At 32.7% G+C, this 25,249-nt stretch overlaps 1 protein-coding gene across 2 annotated transcripts in view; it reads left to right on the top strand.

Moving 5' to 3' along the window:
- Positions 1-1,021: 1,021 nt before the first annotated feature.
- The window catches only part of LOC144840170 (dynactin subunit 2-A-like), a 30,107-nt gene continuing 5,879 nt past the window's right edge, over positions 1,022-25,249 (top strand). For both annotated transcript variants that reach the window (XM_078695884.1, XM_078695883.1), the window contains exons 1-7: positions 1,022-1,157; positions 15,338-15,403; positions 17,661-17,757; positions 18,213-18,280; positions 18,444-18,700; positions 19,261-19,411; positions 20,105-20,170. In XM_078695884.1, the coding sequence (XP_078552010.1) occupies positions 1,122-1,157; positions 15,338-15,403; positions 17,661-17,757; positions 18,213-18,280; positions 18,444-18,700; positions 19,261-19,411; positions 20,105-20,170 (741 nt within the window). In that variant the 5' untranslated portion in view covers positions 1,022-1,121. The remainder of the gene's footprint in view (positions 1,158-15,337; positions 15,404-17,660; positions 17,758-18,212; positions 18,281-18,443; positions 18,701-19,260; positions 19,412-20,104; positions 20,171-25,249) is intronic.

Below are 25,249 nucleotides of genomic sequence, written 5' to 3'. Positions count from 1 at the left end.
AAATATTACCTAGGTTAATTTTGAAGCTCACAGAATACTAAAGTGTATGCCCGAATTTTATTAAGAAATGTTAAAATTAACAGTGTACTTCAATAATATTAATAATGCAAAAGAAATTGTGGGGAAATAATTTCATTAAATGTAATGAAAAAAGAATATATTTCAAAAGTTGGTTACAAGCAGGGTACAAAACAGTAAAATATATAATAGTAAATTATAGATTAATATCATTAGAAGTAGGACACTAAGTATCTGGGTCACTGCAGATCTAATTGGTCGGAAAAGACACTCTCATGCAGCATGCAAAATTGGCAATTCATTTGCAATCTTAAATGTAAGGGTGGTCGCCCGAACCATAACCCCACTGACTACGGGCCTGTACTAGGGATAAAGATACAATAAAGCAAACAATTTGAAAATATTATCGAAAATTATCATTTTTTAGTAACGCTAACAATGTCAGAGCCATATATATAAACAATGTAAACAAGTTACGTCCTCTCGCTTGGCGAATGCACGAAAAAACAAAGTTTTCGAAGTAATAAATTATTGAATATAAAATTACGTTTTTTTAGTAATTCATTTTATAATCAACATTGTCAATATCAATAAAATACGGATTGTTAAACACCATTAAAAACTTGATAAATACCAAAAAAAATATAATTTGGTCTAAAGTGAGACCAAAAGTCTCCAGTGAGGTAAAGCCGGAGGCTAGAGGGCGTACTCCAGACTGAAAAGAGATTCCAACAGGAGGGGGAACCAACAAGATGGTGGCCGTAAATGTGTTCAAAAACATTATTTAATATAAAAATTAATAATCTAATATAATACATTAAGACCACATAAATTACAACACATATTCTTGCCAAAGCACAGTGAAGTTTTTATAAAATGAAATATATTGTTAATCGCAATGGTATTAATAATTTCTTGGTAATCTAGCATTTTTTGTATATGAGGATCATATCTGATTGGTCGATTGCAGCCGCCATCTTGTTGGTTACCTCTACATGGAGAATCACTTTTTGAACTTCGTTAACACTGTTATTTGCGATCTAGCCTTCGGCTATATAAAATCTTTGCACAGCACACACACACCTAAATCACAAAAACACAAGATGGCGGATCCGAAGTACGAGAAATTACCTGGAATTGTACGTTGTTTATTAATATCACACTTACATTTAACTTATTTTACTTAATTACACTTATTATTATTATTATTACTTATTACTATTATTATTGTTTAATGAATGTAAATAAATCTGAAAATGTCCTAGGCCTAGGCCCTATGCTCTAGGCCTAGCCTGGCGATCGGCCAGTGCGAGCCCAGGACGTCTGTCTTGTGGCTACCGACGTCCGTTCGGTATGCTCTTTTCCGATTAGCTTGTTTTGTTGGTGACCTGCTGAGGTCTGTATTAAATTAAACCGTTCCTCTGCCAGTTCTCGAACATACGTCGAGAAGAAAGTGAAGGGAGGAAAGCAGCCTTCTCTGTCCTTTTTGTATAAAGGCACAAGAATGCCATTTGTCTTGTAGATTTTTAGGCAACTCAACTTATTTACCAGCAGATTCACCCCCATAGGTGTCTAGGCCCTAGGTAATTTAATCCTGGCAACCCTCTGTCCTCTTGAGCTTGTTCGACCATTTGTACAGCATCACTGAAATCTCTGAGTTTCTTGAATTCATTAGTGCCAATGTTCGAAAAGTCTGTCAGTTTATTTATCAGGGTTGTGGTAACCAATTCCGCAGTTCCTTACTTCTCCAGTCGTTTCCAGACTGTGGATAGGCCTTGAGTAGGGTTTGAAATGTGTACAGCACGTATGCGCCCTACTAATTCACTTGATTTTTCCCCTATATACTTTTGAAGCAGATCAAGTTGTTCGGATGGTGACGATTCCCTTTATCGTGTTGAGGATAGTTTCCAGGAACGAAAATGTTCTGGCTTGTTATCAAATTTAATGATACTTGTCAATTATCAAGTCTCTCCACGGGAAATGTTGAAGCCAACCTTGAAGAGAGTCATCATTAATTGCGTGTTGTTCCGACATCGGTTCAATTTTGGTCGCAGGCTTAACCCGTTGGGCTGAGTATGTTGGTGGGCTCATCCTTGAGAGCGGATGGTGTGAATTCTTTGGTGTGACCTAAAAGCTGGTGGCTCGAGAGCTCCATGGGAGGTGGAATTATTTCAAAGGTTGATCCCTCTGGACTGAGGTCTAGGTATGGTGGAATTGGTTTTGTCGATGATGGTGTAGTATTGTGTTTTTATGTGTTAGATCTGCTTGGTGAGACTTTGAAAACATTTTGAATTTCATAGCTATTTGCTGGTAATACTAAAGATTTCATTTCATTTATTTTGTCTCCATAAAAATACAATATAATAAAAAACGTGGACAAAGAACAAGAAAACAAGAACACACAAAACTATAGGCAGAGAACTTAATCACTATCTAGTAGGTCTCCTATTGCACTGATTGATAAAAAACATTTAGAATAACATTAAAAATGCATATAAATACTATATCAAAATAAACTAGAATTTAATTCGTCACTTTAACGAATTATAGGTGATCATTTTTATCATTTTAATGAAATTAATTTTTTTTTTACATGCATGTACGTTAACATACGATCAGAAAATGTTGATGTATGCCATCCTATTATACGCTTATAGCATTGAGTTGAGCCTATTATATGCCATATACATTATGTACAGTATATAATGTATATCTATATACAGTGTAGCATAGGTGAAATTACGGGACACACATCATGTTTTAATTTTTTGGTATGATGGAATTATCAAAATAAACTCGAAGATGACAATTTCGAAAGATAATGAATTGAGAAAATAAATATAAGAATTGGAAGAGAATTTGGCACGTAGAAGCGCTGTGCGCGCTCCTTGAAATTTGTATAACTTTGACGAAAAAGATGAAAAAACTACTTTTAAACTTCAACTGGCCATATGTTAACGTCACAACATCCGATAGGCTTATTTTTTATATGAATTCATATCTACATTTCATCAGCTTTCATAATAAATTATAATTATCAAGGTAACCTTTAATTCTGAAGAGCTGTAAGATATTCAAATTTACGGCGAAGGTGAAATTACACAACCTACGTTATTCAAGTTTTTACGCGTGATGACGTCATCAAAATAAAAATAGTGGCAGGTCATGAGAAAGTCAATTAATTGAGCAATCACATACTAAAATTTGAGCGAAAATCAGGCACAAATTATTAGAGATGCGTTCTATTGAATGTGATAAAATATGACAAAAGAGAAAAAAAACTTAATTTTAAATTCAAGTGGCCATTTGATGACGTCACAACATTTTGTACGTCAAATGTGTACATGAATTCATATCTACAACTCAATGGCTTCCCGAATAAGTTAAAAAAATTGGGGGTCATCTTGCATTCTGAAGAGTTATTTTCATTTTAAAAATGCCTTATTTTTCACCATTTTCAGCACTTTGATGCAATTAATTTGCGCATTTTGTCATTTTTAATGTGCTCGTATAGCGTTATCTTAAGTCGGAATGGACTCAAAATCGGTGAATGTACTAAGAATTGTGAGTAGATTGTGATTTATAGATCAAATTTTATTTTTTACGCTTTCTAAGAATCGCGTGCGCAAAAACGCGTTTTTGTGCAGTAATTTTTTGAAACGCGCAAATGGCCTAATTCATGCTCTAAATTGATCAAAACTTAATTTTGAGCGTTCTAAATTTTTAACGCGCGATTTCACGTGCATGACCTTGAAACGCGCAACTTTTTATTTGCTAATATTTTTACCCTTGACCTGAAGTTTACGTGTAGTGAATTTCATTAATATGTGATAATGAATTATGGAGATATGATTGATAATGTGATTTCGCAAAATGGCGTATAAATGTCGTCACGGATGAGTGATCACGCTGGAAAGCTTATTAGGATTAAGTTATATTATTTGAAAGATATTCTGAAATTTTGGTAATCATTGACATTAAACTTTTTGAGATAATTGTTACACAAAATAGTGTACAGAAACAATACTAGAATTTAATTCGTCACTTTGACGAATTATAGGTGATCATTTTTATCATTTTACTGAAATAAATTTTTTTTAAACATGCACGTACGTTAACATACGATCGGAAAATGTTGATGTATGCCATCCTATTATATGCTTATAGTGCTGAGTTGTGCCTATATGCCATATACAATACGTACAGTATATACTGTATATCTATATACAGTGTAGCATAGGTGAAATTACGGGACACACATGTTCTAATTTTTTGGCATGATGACGTTATCAAACTAAACTTTAAGATGACAATTTCGAAAGATAATTAATTGAGCAAAAAAATATAAGATTTGGAAAAAAATTTGGCACGTAGAAGCGCTGTGCGCGCTCTTTGAATTGTGTATAACTTTGACGAAAAATATGAAAAAACTACTTTTTCACTTCAACTGGCCATATGTTAACGTCACAACATCCGATAGGCTTAATTTTTATATGAATTAATATCTACATTTCATCAGCTTTCATAATAAATTATAATCATCAAGGTAACCTTCAATTCTGAAGAGCTGTAAGATATTCAAATTTACTGCGAAGGTGAAATTACACGGCCTACGTTATTCAAGTTTTTACGCGTGATGACGTCATTAAAATGAAGATAGTGTCAACTCATGATAAAGATAATTAATTAAGCAAGCACATACTGAAAGTTGTGCGAAATTCGAGCACACATAACCAAGATGCGCTCTTTTGAATGTGATAATCTACACAAAAAGATAACAAATCCTAATTTTTAAATTCAAGTGGCCATTTGATGACGTCAAAACATTTTGTACGTAAAATGTGTACATGAATTCATATCTACAACTCAATGGCTTCCAGAATAAGTTAAAAAAATCGGGGGTCATCTTGCATTCTGAAGAATTATTTTCATTTTAAAAAGACCTATTTTTCACCATTTTCAGAACTTTTGTAAAATTAATGTGCGCACTTTGTCATTTTTAACGTGCTCGTATAGCGTTATTTTAAGTCGGAACTGACTCAAATTTGGTGAATGTACTAAGGATGGTGAGTAGAATGAGATTTGTAAAAAAAATTCATGTTTTTACGCTTTTTAAGTATCGCGCGCGCAAAAACGCATTTTTGCGCAGTAATTTTTTGAAACACGCAAATGGCCTAATTCATGCTCTAAATTGATCAAAACTTAATTTTGAGCGTTTTAAATTTTTAACGCGCGATATCACGCGCATGAACCTACGTGCGCGTGCGTTTTTATTTGCTAATATTTTTACCCTTGATCTGAAGTTTACGTGTAGTGAATTTCATTAATATGTGATAATGAATTATGGAGATATGATTGATAATGTGATTTCGCAAAATGGCGTATAAATGTCGTCACGGATGAGTGATCACGCTGGAAAGCTTATTAGGATTAAGTTATATTATTTGAAAGATATTCTGAAATTTTTGTAATCATTGACATTAAACTTTTTGAGATAATTGTTACACAAAATAGTGTACAGAAACAATAAAAAGAAAAAAAAAAATAATAATAAAGATTTTATACAATAACAATAGGTGATCATTTTATTCTAAATGATCACCTAAAAAAAAGAAAAAAAATAAAAAAAATAAAAAAAACTAGAATTTAATTCGTCACTTTGACGAATTATAGGTGATCATTTTTATCATTTTAATGAAATTAATTTTTTTTTTTACATGCACGTACGTTAACATATGATCAGAAAATGTTGATGTATGCCATCCTATTATACGCTTATAGCGTTGAGTTGAGCCTATTATATGCCATATACATTATGTACAGTATATAATGTATATCTATATACAGTGTAGCATAGGTGAAATTACGGGACACACATCATGTTTTAATTTTTTGGTATGATGGAATTATCAAAATAAACTCGAAGATGACAATTTCGAAAGATAATGAATTGAGCAAATAAATATAAGAATTGGAAGAGAATTTGGCATGTAGAAGCGCTGTGCGCGCTCTTTGAAATTTGTATAACTTTGACGAAAAAGATGAAAAAACTACTTTTAAACTTCAACTGGCCATATGTTAACGTCACAACATCCTATAGGCTTATTTTTTATATGAATTCATATCTACATTTCATCAGCTTTCATAATAAATTATAATTATCAAGGTAACCTTTAATTCTGAAGAGCTGTAAGATATTCAAATTTACGGCGAAGGTGAAATTACACAACCTACGTTATTCAAGTTTTACGCGTGATGACGTCATCAAAATAAAAATAGTGGCAGGTCATGAGAAAGTCAATTAATTGAGCAATCACATACTAAAATTTGAGCGAAAATCAGGCACAAATTATTAGAGATGCGTTCTATTGAATGTGATAAAATATGACAAAAGAGAAAAAAAACTTAATTTTAAATTCAAGTGGCCATTTGATGACGTCACAACATTTTGTACGTCAAATGTGCACATGAATTCATATCTACAACTCAATGGCTTCCCGAATAAGTTAAAAAAATTGGGGGTCATCTTGCATCCTGAAGAGTTATTTTCATTTTAAAAATGCCTTATTTTTCACCATTTTCAGCACTTTGATGCAATTAATTTGCGCATTTTGTCATTTTTAATGTGCTCGTATAGCGTTATCTTAAGTCGGAATGGACTCAAAATCGGTGAATGTACTAAGAATTGTGAGTAGATTGTGATTTATACATCAAATTTTATTTTTTACGCTTTCTAAGAATCGCGTGCGCAAAAACGCGTTTTTGTGCAGTAATTTTTTGAAACGCGCAAATGGCCTAATTCATGCTCTAAATTGATCAAAACTTAATTTTGAGCGTTCTAAATTTTTAACGCGCGATTTCACGTACATGACCTTGAAACGCGCAACTTTTTATTTGCTAATATTTTTACCCTTGACCTGAAGTTTACGTGTAGTGAATTTCATTAATATGTGATAATGAATTATGGAGATATGATTGATAATGTGATTTCGCAAAATGGCGTATAAATGTCGTCACGGATGAGTGATCACGCTGGAAAGCTTATTAGGATTAAGTTATATTATTTGAAAGATATTCTGAAATTTTGGTAATCATTGACATTAAAATTTTTGAGATAATTGTTACACAAAATAGTGTACAGAAACAATAAAAAGAAAAAAAATAAAGATTTCATACAATAACAATAGGTGATCATTTAGCATTCTAAATGATCACCTAAAAAAGACTAGACATGTAACTCGTCACTTTGACGAGTTTGGTTTTCCGCCGCGCAAGGGGTGAAACATGAACGTGTAACGACGTACCTTTTAACATTAAGGGATAGGTTGAGGACAAAAGGAAGTGTTCACGTTGGCATTATGACCTGAACTGAAGAATATGATATGTTGTTATTGCTAAATTCTATTATTTCGATTCATATATAGTATACACAGTATAATCTGTATCCATATCACACAGTGTAGAATAGGTGAAATTACGGGACCCGCTATTTATTGCAAATTTTAACATGTTGACGGTTTTAAAATGAAATGCGAAGGTAGCAATTTCGGAAGGAAATTATCTCAGCAACAACATATTAACGTCTAGAAGAAATTTGAATACGTGAAATATTGATGCGCGCTCTTTTAAATGTAATGAATTATGACGCAAAAGATGAAAATACGACTTTTTTCATTTAACTGGCCATATGATGACGTCACAACATCCGATTGGCAAAATTTTCACATGATTTCGTATCTACAATCCAATAGCTTCCATAAAACGTTTTAATCGTGATTATCAAATTTTATTCTTACGAGCTATAACAGATTAAAATTTACTGTAAAGATGAAATTAATGCCACACGTAATTTAAATTTTTAGGAATGATGACGTCAAAAAAATTAAAATATTTCTAATTCATGCGAAAGACAGTTGATTGACATAGACAATATCAAAATTTGGGTGAAAATGGAAAACGGATAAGTGGAGATGCGCTCTGTTAAATGTGATGAGCTATGACGAAAGATACAAAAATCCTAAATTTTATATTAGCGTGGCCATACGATGACGTCACAATGTCCGGTTAGCCATATTAATACATGATCCGATATCTACAACTCATTAACTTCCAGAAAATGTCATCCACAAAAAGTTGACCGTCTAGTTTAGAAATTACGATTGTTTAAAAAAATGCATATTTTAAACGAATTTTTTAACCTTTTCATAAAAAACGCGCGCAAATTGTCCAATTCGACGTGCTCGTATGACGTATCTTTATGTCGAAATTGTTTAAAATTTGGTAAAATTACTAGAAAAGGCTGGAAAAACATAAATCACGCGAAAAAAATACGTTTTCAATGCTACGTGCGCACCGCACACGTAAAATTGTGCGCACGCGTGGGAATTTTTGACATGCTTAAAACGACATGAAACGCGTAGAAAATTGATTATAAATTAATTTTGCGCATTTTGAAATTTTAAATGCGCGTGCGCGCGTAACTTTGTGTAAAACACGCAATTTTTGTTCAACAGAAAGTTAGCGCATGATATAAATTAAACTTGTGCAAAGTTTCAATTTAAAATGTTATTTGGTTTTTGACCTATGTTAAATACGAGAAAATCGTTAAATCGCGCGTACGTCACGTTGCGCAATTGTAAACATCATGAAAAGCTTCGCTTGACGACGTTACATAAATGTCAAAATGTTAACATAGTTCACAAAATGTTATGTTTGCAAGTTTCAGAGAAAAGCGTTACACAAAAATCATACAGAAAGAAAGAAGATGAAAAAAAAGATGATGATGATGATTTCGTACAATCACAAGAGGTTTTCCTGCAACTTCGTTGCGGAAAACCAAAAAAAAACTAGAATTTAATTCGTCACTTTGACGAATTATAGGTGATCATTTTTATCATTTTAATGAAATTAACATTTTTAAACATGCACGTACGTTAACATACCATCGTAAAAAGTTGATGTACGCCATCCTATGACATGATGCATATACACTTATAGTGCTGAGTTGTACCTATTATGTGTCATATACAATATGTACAGTATATACTGTATATCTATATACAGTGTAGCATAGGTGAAATTATGGGACCCACATCGTGTTCTAATTTTTTAGTATGATGGAATTATCAAAATAAACTCGAAGATGACAATTTCGAAAGATAATGAATTGAGCAAATAAGGATTGGAAGAAAATTTGACACGTAGAAGCGCAATGCGCGCTCTTTGAAATTTGATTAACTAAGACTAACGAAATTTAAAAACTACTTTTTAACTTCAACTGGCCATATGATAACATCACAACATCCGATAGGCTTAATTTTTATATGAATTAATATCTACGTTTCATCAGCTTTCATAATAAGTTTTATTCTTCAAGGTCACCTTTAATTCTGAAGAGCTATAAGACATTCAAATGTATGGTGTAGCTGAAATTACACGACCTAGGTTATTCAAGTTTTTACGCATGATGACGTCATCAAAATGAAAATGTTGACAATTCATGAGAAAGATAATTAATTGAGCAAGCACATACTAAAATTTCTGCGAAAATCGGGCTCAAATAACGGAGATGCGCTCTACTGAATGTGATAACCCACACAAAAAGATAAAATTACTAATTTTTAAATTGAAGTGGCCATTTGATGATGTCATACCATTTTGTACGTCTAATGTGTATATACATTTATATCTACAACTTATTGGCTTCCATCTTAAGTTAAAAAAATTGGGGGTCATCTTCCATTCTGAAGAGTTATATTCATCTTAAAAAGGCCCTAATTTTTACCATTTTTGGCACTTTTGTACAATTAATGTGCGCATTTTGTCATTTTTAACGTGCTCGTATACCGTTATTTTAAGTCGGAATGGACTCAAAATCGGAGAATGTACTAAAGATTGTGAGTAGAATGTGATGTATACATCAAATTTTATTTTTTACGCTTTTTAAGAATCGCGTGCGCAAAAACGTGTTTTTGCGCAGTAATTTTTTGAAACCCGCAAATGGCCTAATTCATGCTCTAAATTGATCAAAATTTAATTTTAAGCTTTTTAAAATTTTAACGCGCGATTTCACGCACATGCCCTTGAAACACGGAAAGTTTTATTTGCTAATATTTTTTACCTTGACCTGAAGTTTACGTGTAGTGAATTTCATAAATATGTGATAATGAATTATGGACATATGATTGATAATGTGATTTCACAAAATGGCGTATACGTGACGTCACGGATGAGTGATCACGCTGAAAAGCTTATTATGGCTAAGTTAAAGTATTTGAAATTGAAATTTTTGTAATCATTGTTATTCAACTTTTTGAGATAATTGTTACACAAAAAGTGTACAGAAAGAAGAAGAACTAGACATGAAACTCGTCACTTTGACGAGTTAGTTATCCGCACGACAAACGCCACGTGCACGTCATACGTTAGAATTTTGCACCCAGAAAAAGATTATGGCATTATGACCTGATCTGAAGAATATCATATGTTGTTAGTGCTGAATTCTGTCAATTTTGTGTCATATAGTATATACAGTATAAACAGTATAATCTGTATACATATTACATACAGTGTAGAATAGGTGAAATTACGGGACCCGCCATTTATTCCATTTTTTAACATGGCGACGGTATCAAAATGAAACACTAAAATACCAATTTCGGAAGGATATTATCTCAGCAACAACATATTAGCGTGTAGAAGAAATTTGGATACGTAAAATATAGATGCGCGCTCTTTTAAATGTGATGAACTATGACGCAAAATATGAAAATACGACTTTTTTTATTCAACTGGCCATATGATGACGTCACTACATCTGATTGACAAAATGTTCACATGAATTCGTATCTACAATTTAATAGCTTCCAGAAAACGTTTTAATCGTGATTATCACATTTTATTCTTACGAGCTATAACAGATTAAAATTTACTGTAAAGATAAAATTAATGACCCACGTAATTTAAATTTTTAGGCATGATGACGTTATAAAAATTAAAATCTTTTTAACTCATGCGAAAGATAGTTGATTGACCTAGATAATATTAAAATCTCGGAGAAAATGGAAGACGGATAAGCGTGATGCGCTCCATTGAATGTGATGAGCAATAACGAAAGAGACAAAAATCCTATTTTTTACATTTGTGTGGCCATACGATGACGTCACAACATCCGTAAGGAAAAAATTCTGCATGAATTCATATCTACAACATATCTGCTTACATATTAAGTTAAAAAACTCGGGGGTAACGGTTGATCCTGAGGAGCTATAATAGATTCAAAATAGGCATAATTTTGACAATATTTTGTAACTTTTGCAACTAAAACGCATGCAAATGGTCTAAATCAACGTGTACGTATGACGTCATTTTAATTTGAAATGATGTCAATCTTTTTAAAAATGACTAGGAAAGGCTGGAAAATCACAATTTAATAGAAAAAAACATGATTTTCATGCTGCGTGCGCACTGCACGCGTAAAATTGTTCGCGCGCGCGGGAAATTTTGACATGCGCAAAATGTCATGAATGGCGTAAAAAGTTGATTAGAAATTAATTTTGCGCATTTTAAAATTTTTAATGTGCGTGCGCGCGTAACTTCTTGTAAAACACGCCATTTTTAGTTAACTAAAAGTTTGCCCTTGATATGACTTAAATTTTCACAAAGTGTCAAAACAAAATTATGCTTGGTTTTTAGTCTATGAGCAATCATAAAAAATCATAAAATCGCGCGTAAGTCACGTTGCGCAACTCTGACGTCATTCAAAAATAGGAGGTGCACAACTTCACGTAAATGCCCATATGTTGACAAAGTTATGAAATGTTATGTTTACCCATTTTAGAGATACGCTCTGCACAAAAAGTGAGGGAGAAAGACAGAAGAATAATATAAAATTGAAACAGGACGATTACAAGGAGTTATCCGCTACTAAGCGGATAACTAATAATAAAGATTTAACACAATAACAATAGGTGATCATTTTATTCTAAATGATCACCTAATCTAGAATTTAATTCGTCACTTTGACGAATTATAGGTGATCATTTTCATCATTTTACTGAAATTAATTTTTTTTAAACATGCACGTACGTTAACATACGATCGGAAAATGTTGATGTATGCCATCCTATTATATGCTTATAGTGCTAAGTTGTGCCTATATGCCATATACAATATGTACAGTATATACTGTATATCTATATACAGTGTAGCATAGGTGAAATTACGGGACACACATGTTCTAATTTTTTGGCATGATGACGTTATCAAACTAAACTTTAAGATGACAATTTCGAAAGATAATTAATTGAGCAAAAAAATATAAGATTTGGAAAAAAATTTGGCACGTAAAACATGAAAAAAACTACTTTTTCACTTCAACTGGCCATATGTTAACGTCACAACATCCGATAGGCTTAATTTTTATATGAATTAATATCTACATTTCATCAGCTTTCATAATAAATTATAATCATCAAGGTAACCTTCAATTCTGAAGAGCTGTAAGATATTCAAATTTACTGCGAAGGTGAAATTACACGGCCTACGTTATTCAAGTTTTTACGCGTGATGACGTCATTAAAATGAAGATAGTGTCAACTCATGATAAAGATAATTAATTAAGCAAGCACATACTGAAAGTTGTGCGAAATTCGAGCACACATAACCAAGATGCGCTCTGTTGAATGTGATAATCTACACAAAAGATAACAAATCCTAATTTTTAAATTCAAGTGGCCATTTGATGACGTCAAAACATTTTGTACGTAAAATGTGTACATGAATTCATATCTACAACTCAATGGCTTCCAGAATAAGTTAAAAAAATCGGGGGTCATCTTGCATTCTGAAGAATTATTTTCATTTTAAAAAAGACCTATTTTTCACCATTTTCAGAACTTTTGTAAATTTAATGTGCGCATTTTGTCATTTTTAACGTGCTCGTATAGCGTTATTTTAAGTCGGAACTGACTCAAATTTGGTGAATGTACTAAGGATGGTGAGTAGAATGAGATTTGTAAAAAAAATTCATATTTTTTACGCTTTTTAAGTATCGCGCGCGCAAAAACGCATTTTTGCGCAGTAATTTTTTGAAACATGCAAATGGCCTAATTCATGCTCTAAATTGATCAAAACTTAATTTTGAGCGTTTTAAATTTTTAACGCGCGATATCACGCGCATGAACCTACATGCGCGTGCGTTTTTATTTGCTAATATTTTACCCTTGATCTGAAGTTTACGTGTAGTGAATTTCATTAATATGTGATAATGAATTATGGAGATATGATTGATAATGTGATTTCGCAAAATGGCGTATAAATGTCGTCACGGATGAGTGATCACGCTGGAAAGCTTATTAGGATTAAGTTATATTATTTGAAAGATATTCTGAAATTTTTTTAATCATTGACATTAAACTTTTTGAGATAATTGTTACACAAAATAGTGTACAGAAACAATAAAAAGAAAAAAAATAATAAAGATTTTATACAATAACAATAGGTGATCATTTTATTCTAAATGATCACCTAATAAAGATTTCATACAATAACAATAGGTGATCATTTAGAATTCTAAATGATCACCTAATTAAAATATATTGCAATATCATTAAAAATCATCAATACATAGCAAAATCTTACTTACATTACTATAAATTTTAAGCTTATTTATAAAAGTCTTAATACCTGTATTTAAAATTAATAAATCTCTTATTTCTTCTGGTAGTCCCTCCAATGCACAGGGAAATGTGGAAAATTGAGTATTTTAAATAATTTGTCCGAGCAAAAGGGTGTACGAATATGAGATGATCACCGTGATGCGGCTTGTGACAGGTTATCGGAGACTTAGCTCCGTTTGGCAGGTCTAGCTGTGATGATTCACTCTGATGTTTTACCTCTTGTTCGAGGTCTCGTGCTCTAGTCTCAGCTGCAGCTATCATTTCTTCTTGTTCGAGATCAAGTTGAGCCTTCATAGCAACTAGCTTTGGCGGTTCTTTGCGAATAGGCTCGCAGAGCCTAGTGAAACATTGATTGCATACTTCCAACTGAGTTAACTTGTTAACCTATCACACTGACAGAGTTTGGCATGAGGCAATGAATAAATACAACATGAGAAAAAAAAACAGATTGCCCTATATTTTTACCCTTAATTTGCATATTTCAGTTGATTTGCATATTTCAGCTAATTAAGTTATGTCGTCGATCACGTGTCTGTTTATATGTTTGTTAGCAGGATTAATCAAAAGTTTTTGCCAGATGATCTTTACCAAATTAAAACCACAGATAGATATGTGGTGAGGAACAATCTGGAAAAGGATCATAATTCAGGACCACTTTCTATTTTTATTATTGTACTTATGCTGTACGCCAACACCACATTTAAACCACTATATAGGTCACGAAAGACTCAATCCAATTTTAGAGGCAATCTGGACCAGAATCCCAATTCTGGACCAGCCACTTTTTTTATAATTTTAAGCCATACGTCAAAACTACAAAACAGATCTTTATCACGATTCTTGATCCTTTTTCTATTTTAACTCGGGAGGTTGCCACTCTCCAAGTGCCCTTCTAGTTTGCTACAGGTATGTTTCCAAGGTGTGAGTTTTGGAATTCCATCTCATCATGTGAAAGTATAGAGACCAAAAAGGAAGTTTCTACCTAGAGTAGTTATGGAGAAAAAATATATTACAATAGTTAAAATTGAATAATGAATAAATATAAAAATGTATAAAAATTTAAAAAAAACTCGCGTTTTCTATTAAAATATTTAATAAACATAGATTAAAAATATATATAAACCCTTAAACAAGATCTTTTCACATGGGTACATAAGAAATAGTATATTTTTAACTTCAAAGACGCATCACTTTTTGAAATTTCACGAACGTGTTGGAATCGCCGTAACGAAAATCCGCTTCATTTGGATACCTATTATTAGCGTGCTGTTTCAGAAACCCTGGATGATCCGTTCGGCTCATCATTGACTGTCTTCCACATATTATGTGAATATGACTTTGAACGCCATTCTATGACGGAGTTGGTGAATAGCCCGAACCCGAAAGTTACAAGAATCAATTCAAGCACACTGCTTGATTAAATTAGTATTAATTTTGCACTTATTGTATGGTTAATTTAGTAATTTCCTCATTCATTCTCCAATAGAGAGTACAAGTTGAATACCTCATTCATGGATTTTATTTTAGCAGACCTTTCATTTTTTGACAGAACTAAAGCATTATTGTTTTGCTTAATTTTTCATAAAATTCTTACTATAAATAATTAATTCACTAATCAATTGGTTCTGTATTCATTTCAGGATAACCAGCCAGATGTTTATGAGACAACGGATTTACCAGAAGATGATCAGCAACAGCACAAACATGTATGTTCTCACTCAGCCTAGTATTTATATTGTATACTTTTTATGTTGTATACTTTTAAGGAGATCTGTTTATAGTGGTATTTTTGCTTTTTGACAATCAGTCAGAATAGTGTATGGTTTCTGTTTTTTCCCAAATGTATGTACTCCATTTTCTGTGTGTTCTGGGAAATAAATAAATCGAATGTTGACATGAAAAATCAGAAGTGTCAATGACAGCTGGTTAATTCTTGGGAAGAAAAAATTGTTTATCCCTCAGTATAGTTGTGGTAAGGAACTTTTACCCAGTCAATATTTGTTTTACATACTTCATATCCGTTGGCTGAAGTAAATGCATAATTAACATGGACTCCTTGGAGTATGGTTTCCAGCGAAGAAGTACAGCTTAAATCAATGTTTATCACTTTCAAATTATTGTCATTATTATTCAATTTTAATTGGCCGCTGAACTTACTAAATCAAAGTTGCATTCGTATGCAAATTTAAACCGGTTCACCACCAGCCATCGTAGGTTATATGTAGTATCAGATTGAATTGAGTGGAAACATGCGCAGTCTAAAAAGGACTACCTGTATATTATTAAACTACACATGCTATGATAATAATGCGTGACTAATGTTTCTGAAGTAATGCATGCTGCCAAACTTGGTACTGTAAAGCCCAAAATGTTTGCGGCTCAAAATTTTCGCGATTTTACATTTTTAACTATTTAGCAACCTTTTATTTTCACGATTTGAGTTTCTTGTGTAATTTGTTGAACCAAATTGGCAATTGTATTTCAACAACAACAACAATTGAATAGCATCAATAGCATTGTAAGGTTTTTTATTCCAATTCAAACATTATTTTAGCGATCAATCCTCCCACGGCGCCACGGGTGTCGATCGCTGTGAGGAAGAATTTCATCATTGTTTTGTTGTTTTCATCATTGGCAATGTATACAACAAAATTACTTGAACAACTGACATTACTCTAGTAGCTAGATCAACTTTTGTATGCACTTTGAGGTCCAGAGAATTAGACTTCAGAAATTGGTTTAGGGTGGTCAAACAATCATTTTTGACTTGGTTATACATTTGTAAATCAATTAAAGGGGATTCCCCACTTGCATATTAACAACGAATATGTGTCAAAAGCGTCCATTTCCCCAGTCATCTATTCCCAATTGTGAAGGTACGCTACTCGCCTCAACATTTCACATCTAGAACGCCGATCAGTGTATAATTGATAAAAAGTTTCAGCATCGAAAACAATTTCGCAACCCATCATTTTTTTTTTTTCATTTTAACATAACCACTGAAATGAATCATTCACAATTATATAACTTAACTGAAATGTATGCATTTTAATACATTCTCAGAAAATCGGAGATCATTCTCCATCATTATTTTTGTAAACTTTTTCAGTGTTATGATTTCATACATCCACTCGTACTCATGTCAGAGAGAGCGAACGGCAAAATGCCACTGAACAAGTTTTCAAATTTGGCAGTCGACGTTCCAGTCGCCTTGTGCATGCGCATATTATAAAAATGATGTCATAGAGTATCAGTCGACATAAAAATCTAAAAGTCCCTATAATCAAATTTCAATCAACCTTGCTTGGAGCAGTAGTTTCTGTAGTAATATCATAATATTGTTAAATTGGTCCTGGGAACTGTATTTTAGGCTATGGAATAAGAAGTTTGTGGAATACTGCTCTCCAAATAATTATCTTTTTTAATTTACTTTCAAAACATTTCATAGAATGTTTGTTTAATAGAACAACTTATAATAAAAGAAAAAATAAATCTGAATAAAAATCTTAATAATAATATATGATTATACCAATTGTACATTGCCATAGAATGTCATAATGTCAAATATATAATAGATATGATTATACCAATTGTACATTGCCATAGAAGGTCATAATGTCAAATATATAATAGAAATGATTATACCAATTGTACATTGCCATAGAAGGTCATGACGTATGATTATACCAATTGTACATTGCCATAGAAGGTCATGACGTATGATTATACCAATTGTACATTGCCATAGAAGGTCATAATGTCAAATATATAATAGAAATGTTGTAAACATCAGACAATATTTCCTCATATTTTCATTTCAATTCATTTTTTAGCAAACTATAACCATTAGAATAATATAATCATAAAATAGCCATCCAGATCCTTTTTGTATAGCCCACAACCACTATAAATGTAAACTGGTTTTATTTTATAATGTGTGATTTCATAATTGTTTGTTTGTAGGAAGAACTACATAGTGAAAGTGTTGAGGCACTCAAGATCAACATAAATGATTCGTTTAGTAGATTCAAAGAGAAAACATTGATGGCTGGAAATCTAGGTAATAGCCTTTAAGTATTTAACTAGATTTTAAAATCGTCATTTTGACAAATTATAGAGTTAGGGGGAAAATGGCAAAATCAGCACTGTGGTCATGCTGTGATAAAACAATATAGACTATCTGATTACTTAACCACATAAAACACCTAGGCCCTGTTTCTGCTGCCAAGTAAATACCATATTTTTTATACTGTATTTCCCCCACCAAATTTATGGATAAAATACGGTATTTACTAATGTATACCGTATTTTCTGTATCCTTTTCTGCTGCCAATAAAAAATACCATATATTTTTTTACCTATGACATGGGATCAACATTGCCTCATGAGTATTTTTCAATCCTTGTCACATGCCAGAGTGATATTTACATGTGACACCTGCTGCTAGTTCTGTTTGATACGATATTATAGCAAAAGTGACTAGTTCAAATCTAATTGAAAATGGTTTTTAAAAAGATTTTTCAGATAGGATTACTTATTCAAGAAGAACTGGATATATAACACCAAAAACAGAATATGAACTTGTAAGTATATTTAAACAAGCAAAAGGACCTCGGAATGTTTTTGTTACATTTGAATACTAAGAAAATGTTTACATTCTGCTTCAGTAATTATAATATTGAATTTTAAACTATTATTTATTTCGATAAAAAATTCACCAGCGCCATCTTTTAAAAAAAAATATAGGCAGAAGAGGGCCTTAATAAAGAAACCCCTTTACAAAAATATCAACGACTTCAACATGAGATGCATGAACTTGAAGATGAGGTTACTCAGCTTCAGAAGACTGCTAAACAGGAAAAAGATCTTGCAGGTCTTTCACCAGTCACATTGCAGCAACAGGTTAAAGCAATGCAGGCTCAACTGAGTGGTTTACATTTGGAAAACATCTTGGGGAAGGAGACTGTCATGGATATCGGTGATCCTCAAGGAAATCTTCCCAAGTATGCTTCTTCTTTGATTGCCAAACATATATACATTCCAAAAACTTTTTTAAAAATTACTTACTAAAATGATTGATAGACAGGGATACAAAACTTATAGTAGGGAGGTTTCTTTGTTGCACCCTCTCCCACCCTTTGTACAGAAGTCATAATATTTTATTTATACTATTTATTATTTTTTAGACCTGCTATATATTTTGTACAAATATATAAAGTAATAGGAATAAACTAAAGCAATGATTGATCATGTTTAAAGCTGGTACCTTTCACATTGACCCTCCCAGCATGTCTCCCTCCACAGTTCACCTGGGGAACATTCAAATGTTCAACCCCGGAGTTGATGCCCTGGTGTGTCAAGAAAAATGTCATCCTATTTAATTATTATCCTCATTATTGGTAAAAGACAAATTGTATGATATGATACAGTCTAATGATATGAGGGTTCAGAAAAGCTACAAAAATTAAGATTGTCTCAAGTGGTATTGTGTCCTGTAGTTTTTACTGAGGTAACAGATATATTTAATTGAATAATTTGAGTTTCTTTGGGAATTTTTTCATAGAAAACTTTTATCTCAACTGGAGACATACAAGAAATTGGATATTAGTGCTGGAACAAAAATTCCACCAAAAGGTCAACCAACCATTGATGGTTATGTGACATATGAACTGTACTATAAGGCGGAGCAAGCCAAGTATAGCCAAGCATCAAAGGTAATTTCTTATTGCTTCAAAATGTCATAACAATAATTTAACTTGGAATATATGAAAGACATTATTACGTTATGATATGATGCTTCTGAATCTCTTAGACCGTGGTGGAACAGCATAGCCTTTCTAGGGCCTCGCATTCAAACGCAACGCACAATTTATTGCTTTTAACACATCCATTTTTAATAATCCAATAAAAATCATTAAACAAATTAAATCATAAGTTTCAAAAATTTCACTTTTAAGTTTAATTTAAAGTGGAGTTCCACTCAGACTCAGTTTAAGTACAGTACTGACTACAAATCATGTACCATAACTCGTGTTTGTCGTGCGTGTAAAATATGTTTAATTACAGCGTGCCTGTATTTGCCGTGTACCATGATGTCACTCTTCAGCTTTTTACTGATAAAATATGGAACTCCCGATTTCACGCCCGCTACAACCCACATGGGTATCAGTTGTTTTGTTTCTATTGTTTAGGCCTACCATCATAATTATGTAATCTGACCCGCCAGTCTATAGAATTCATGTAAACTGAACTGGCTAGAGAGAGGCCTACATCCAGACCAAAAGTCAATACTGGGCTATATACCCAGGGATATGCCTGTTTGTAAAATCAGACATAAAGTAGGGGGTGGGATTAGACCCGAGGATATACAGTACGTAATAAAAGTATTTCTGTTTAATAACCCAAAGGTAACAGACATAGAGCAAAGAATTGCAAGATTGGAGGCAAGTATAGGAACAGAACCACAGAAACTGGTAAGTAATCATATGTGAACCAATCTGACATTTCATTGATAATTGGCTAAAATATTTAAAAATCTCATTAGGGGAACCTTCCAATAAAACTGAAACATCACTTATTTAATCTCATTACAATCCATTAAACAACAGGATGCTAATTAACAACAATTATTGTTGCTTGTATACATATTACTATAATACTTACTATATAATTATTTAAACCTTTACCGCATCATGTATTATATTATACCATTGATTAAAATCATGTGAAACAAAGAAAATAATGTTTATAAATATCAATACGCCAGCCGACTGGATTGCCATGTGCGAACGATTCTTACTGATAGACAACACCGCCAGATATGATTACTCGATCGGTAGGCCTAGTTACATGATGATTATAATTTAAATAATATCTCGGCTTTTACTTGGTTGTTTTTTTGTGATTCGAAATACTAAAAACATTATATTTGATATATATTTATTTCACATTGGTTAAACAGTATATAAAATTAACAATGAGTAATTTTTTCAAACGTTGCAACACTAATCCTTACAACATGAGGTCAATTAATTCAATTTGTTTATAGATAACGTTATCATATATATATATATATTACTATGACCAATTTATTAAAGCCCCATGTGGTCTTCTATTACATTTTTATGATTATTTCCAATCACCTTATGAAAAAAAAATCCTTCGCATATATCAATATTGACCAATCATAGAACTTACCTATAAAACCAAATAAAAACGAACATTTAACATAAAATTTGATGTTTTCTCATCCTGTTAATAAATAATAGAGCACATTCATCAGTTGACATAAGGTCAAAAGTCAAAATGTTAATGTGCATATTAGGTACTTTTCAAATAATTTCAAAGTTGTCCAAACTATGATGGTTTTTACAAAGTACAGTAATCAAACTATTTAATCGGTGAAGTTATGTTATTTCGTATAATTTTGATCAATATACTGTGATTAATCAAATCAGACTGTTAAAATGTTATGCTGACCTTAAATTAAATAAATGGTTATTTAAAATGTTATATATTAAAGTTAAAAGTTAAAAGTACATACTTTGACAGTGCATCATTTTTTTAAATGTTTAAAGATATCATCATTATGATTCATTGCGGTATGTAATAATGTATCTGCACCAAAGTGGTTACTGCATAGTAAATACACACAGGAAACGACCAACTTTCAAAATGCAAATATACACTCTTGTTAGCGACCACCTTTCTTTAGGGACCGCTTCTCATAATTGACCATCTCTTGTAACTGACCTCATCCTCTCATAAGAGACCAATTTTCATTATCGATCACCTCTCATAAGTGACCACCGCTTCTCGTAAGAGCCAGACAAAGTCGACCATATTTTGTAACGACCACCTCTGGTAAGTACCACATCTCTTAAAGGACCACCTCTTCTCATAAGGTACCGCTTCTAATAATCGTCCACTTCTCGTAAACGACTACCTCTTTTAAAGGTCTACTACCTGTAGTGAGGAACCCCATCTTGTAAGGGTCAAACTCTAGACCAAACTCTAAACTAATAGACCACCTCTCGTAACCATCTCTTACAAACACCACCAAGCGGTCCCTTATTAGAGGTCTTATGGTGGTTGTTTATGAGAGGTGGTTGTTACGAGAGGTGGTTACTTATGAGAGGTGGTTGATTATGAACAGTCCATTAAAAGAGGTTGTCGCTAACGAGATGGTTGCTTTTTAAAAGTTTTAAAAGTCGGATCACTTACAAAAGATTGATAGACTGATAGCTAAGTAAAGAGATGCATTTGCACATGATTTGATAGCTTTGTAAAATATATAACATTTTCCACATTTGCTGGGGATAGTACTGCATTAGCTGAGAGGCAATTTCCTTTACTACATTAGCTGATGGCTGTTCTACATTAGCTGGTATTGATTTTTATACACTACATAGTTCGGAGGCAGGAGGGAGAATCATCACCCAAAAGGGGTAAAATTGCCTTCCAACTTTTCTAGACCAGAATTTTCTGTAGATTACAAATATGTAAGGTAAGCAGGATAGGAACTTTTTGGCCGAACTAGACAATGACTAAAATCTTGAAAATCCTGAATAGTGTCTGGAAGTTGTGAATGCTCTACAATTAAAGTCACAGCTAATCATCTTTTTAAGAATCATTTTAATGATAGCAATGCAAGAATATGCCCTTTTGGTGCACAGCCAAGTGTTTGGATAGTCCAGAAAATCATGATTGGGTTCCAGATTTATCAATTCACTGGGTTGGTATGTACTTATCCTGTGGATGTACTAGTTCTATTCTATTCTATAAAAGTTTTTATATGGTGCCCTACAAAGAACAGAGTGCCTAACAAGGACATTTTATTTTCAAATATGTTATCAAATTTGTGTTACAACTTATTTTGGCAGAGTATGGATTATGCAAATTTTAGAAATATTTTAGGAAAATTATTAAAAATTCTATACTATACTAATCTGTAAACTTTATAAGACAACCAAGTGCCAAATAAAACGATTATTTCAAAAATGTAATTTTTTATTGACTGCATTTCTGCCCAATTTTTTGCTCCAAAATAGCTGTTTAAATCGTTGCAATTGGTCCTGGTGGTTAATTCAAACGTTACAGCAGTTGTCAATCAAATAACCGTTGTTTTGTTTTGTCTTTTAACCGGTTACCAACAAATTGTTCGTTTCTGCTCCCAAGAAATTGGGAACCGGTTATTTTTATGCAACAGAAACAGGACCCTAAAATAGTTTATTGCCTCAAAATGAATATTGCAGGCCTGCAAATCTTTGCAAAATGAATTTTGTTGTCTTAAAGAAGAAGGTTAATGTTAAGTTTGTTATTTCGGTCCAAGAAATTAAATTGTTTTTATTTAGCTGGGAGGCAATGTTCGTTACTACATTAGCTGTTGACCGTTCTAAATTAGCTGGTGTTGATTTGTATTTACTACATAAGCTGTTGGTGTTTCTACATTAGCTGGAGGTTTTACTACATAAGCGGTGGATTGTTCTACATTAGCGGTTGTTTCGACATTAGCTGGCGTTTTCTACATTATCGGTTTTAACACGCACCTTTATCATCAAAGTGTGCCACTGTTGTAAAAGTGAAGTTTCCAATAAATTATTATTATTATAAGGCATAGTTAAAAAAGTACGCCTCCAAAAGCTATGGGGTACAATGCAACAATAGCTGCTTATAAAGCAGGAAATTTAAAACAAAAGGCCCTTAAAACATAAACTTCAAGTGTGAATAATTGTTAATGAAAATTAATGTTTAAAAGATCTAAAAAATTATCCTTTCTTTCAAGACCAAAATTGACTTACTATGACCAGTGGTTTCCGAGATACAAGTACCAATTTGTGTTTGTTCATATAACCCTTGACCATGACCTTTTGTAACATTTTTCAAAATGTGTAATACCGTATATTTCGGTGTATAAGTCGCACTTTTGACACGCAAATTTGACCTCTAAATTAAGGGTGCGTCTTATACACCGAACATAAATGCCTCACCACACAGATTGTACATATCGTCACCTCGTTGGCTAGGCCTGAGTAGGCTAGGCCTCCTAGCTACAGTATACTAACGTAACGGCAACCTGCTTCTGCCTAGTTTTCAAGGCATTTTAGCGTGATGTTATACTAAATATGATGACAAGATTTGTTCATTTAATATGGAGCTGTTTTAGGCGCTCCGATAAAATTTCATTTGTCAACGTTTTATTACGATTGGAATAGTATTTATTTATAGTTATATGCACGATCGCCGACCGCCGTACCCCCAGCGCAAGCCTTTCTTGGCGGCCACATGGTGTACGGTATTCGACTAGTATATTCTCCAGTTGATTATAGCATGGACCTAGCGTACACACTTCTGGGATACATAGATACTAATCGAATACGATTGTCCGTGAAAACGTGCGCCCTCTCGAAATGATCGAGCGAAGCTAGCCCACACACATGCGTGTTACACACACGGTCATCATATCCATGCACTCGATGTTGCGGGTGCGAAACTCATGAATAACAAGTTAAAAAGAACTTGTTGAGGCTGGGCGCGGCCGAGCCTAGGTAAGAAAAAACCTAAATAAAGGACGCCGTTGTAGATAACAAAATATATTATTACAATAATATTGATTACAATTTAAAAAAACATTGTTTTGATGAAATATAAAGTGCGTCTTATACATCGACGATATAAAAAATACCGATATTTTACTCTCAGTTAGGGGGTGCGTCTTATACACAGGTGCGACTTATACACCGAAATATACGGTAAATAACAAAATTATATTTCGAACAATTTAAGACCAAATTTAAGTGTCTAGGACCAGTAGCTACAGAGATACATACATGGTCTGGGTTATGGGTCAAAGGTCAGAAATGGTCACAAAATATCCCATTAAACTGAATAGGAATGTATACCTTCTGATCAATTTGAGACAAAAATTACCTTTCTGTGATCAGTGGTTGTCGAGATTGTTGTTTGGTCTTATAACCTTTCACCTTTTGACACATTTTCAAAATGTGTAACCAAGACCAAGTCAATTATTTTAAACTATTGTCTAAGTGAAAATCTAAATTTGATTGCTTAGTTAATAAAATGTTGTGGATAAAAGAGTTGAAACCGTCACTTAACAAACATAATGACTCAATCAAAGCATAGAGATATTATAGTGAACATAATCTCTGTGATCAAAGTAAAATTGTTCAACAATTAGCGACAGGAGGAGCCTATCTTTTCAGTCTTTGTTACTAATTGTTTTAAGTATTTCCTATCATCCTTTGGTGCTTTGTATTTTGTTAATTTTACTCATTTGTTCTTGAGAATGGTTCCATGATGGTTTTTTTGTCATTAAATATTATTTTAAAGTTATATAATGAACGTCTCTCAATTCAGTTAATTACTGTATACCTTTTATTTTTTGATGTATAGTATGAGCATTTATTATCTACACATGTATTTGACTGAAGAGTGATGGTTGTAATATCTGATGATTGGCTATCACAAAAAAGGTCACAGCTCACAATGTAAACATTGAATGGGTTCTCTTATACCCAAGTAGATTGCCTTTT

The sequence above is a fragment of the Antedon bifida genome, chromosome 4, assembly GCF_963402885.1.
Source record: "Antedon bifida chromosome 4, ecAntBifi1.1, whole genome shotgun sequence".
NCBI lineage: Eukaryota > Metazoa > Echinodermata > Crinoidea > Comatulida > Antedonidae > Antedon > Antedon bifida.
Note: the sequence above shows the minus strand (reverse complement) of the source record. Positions and strands in the feature narration are given on the sequence as shown.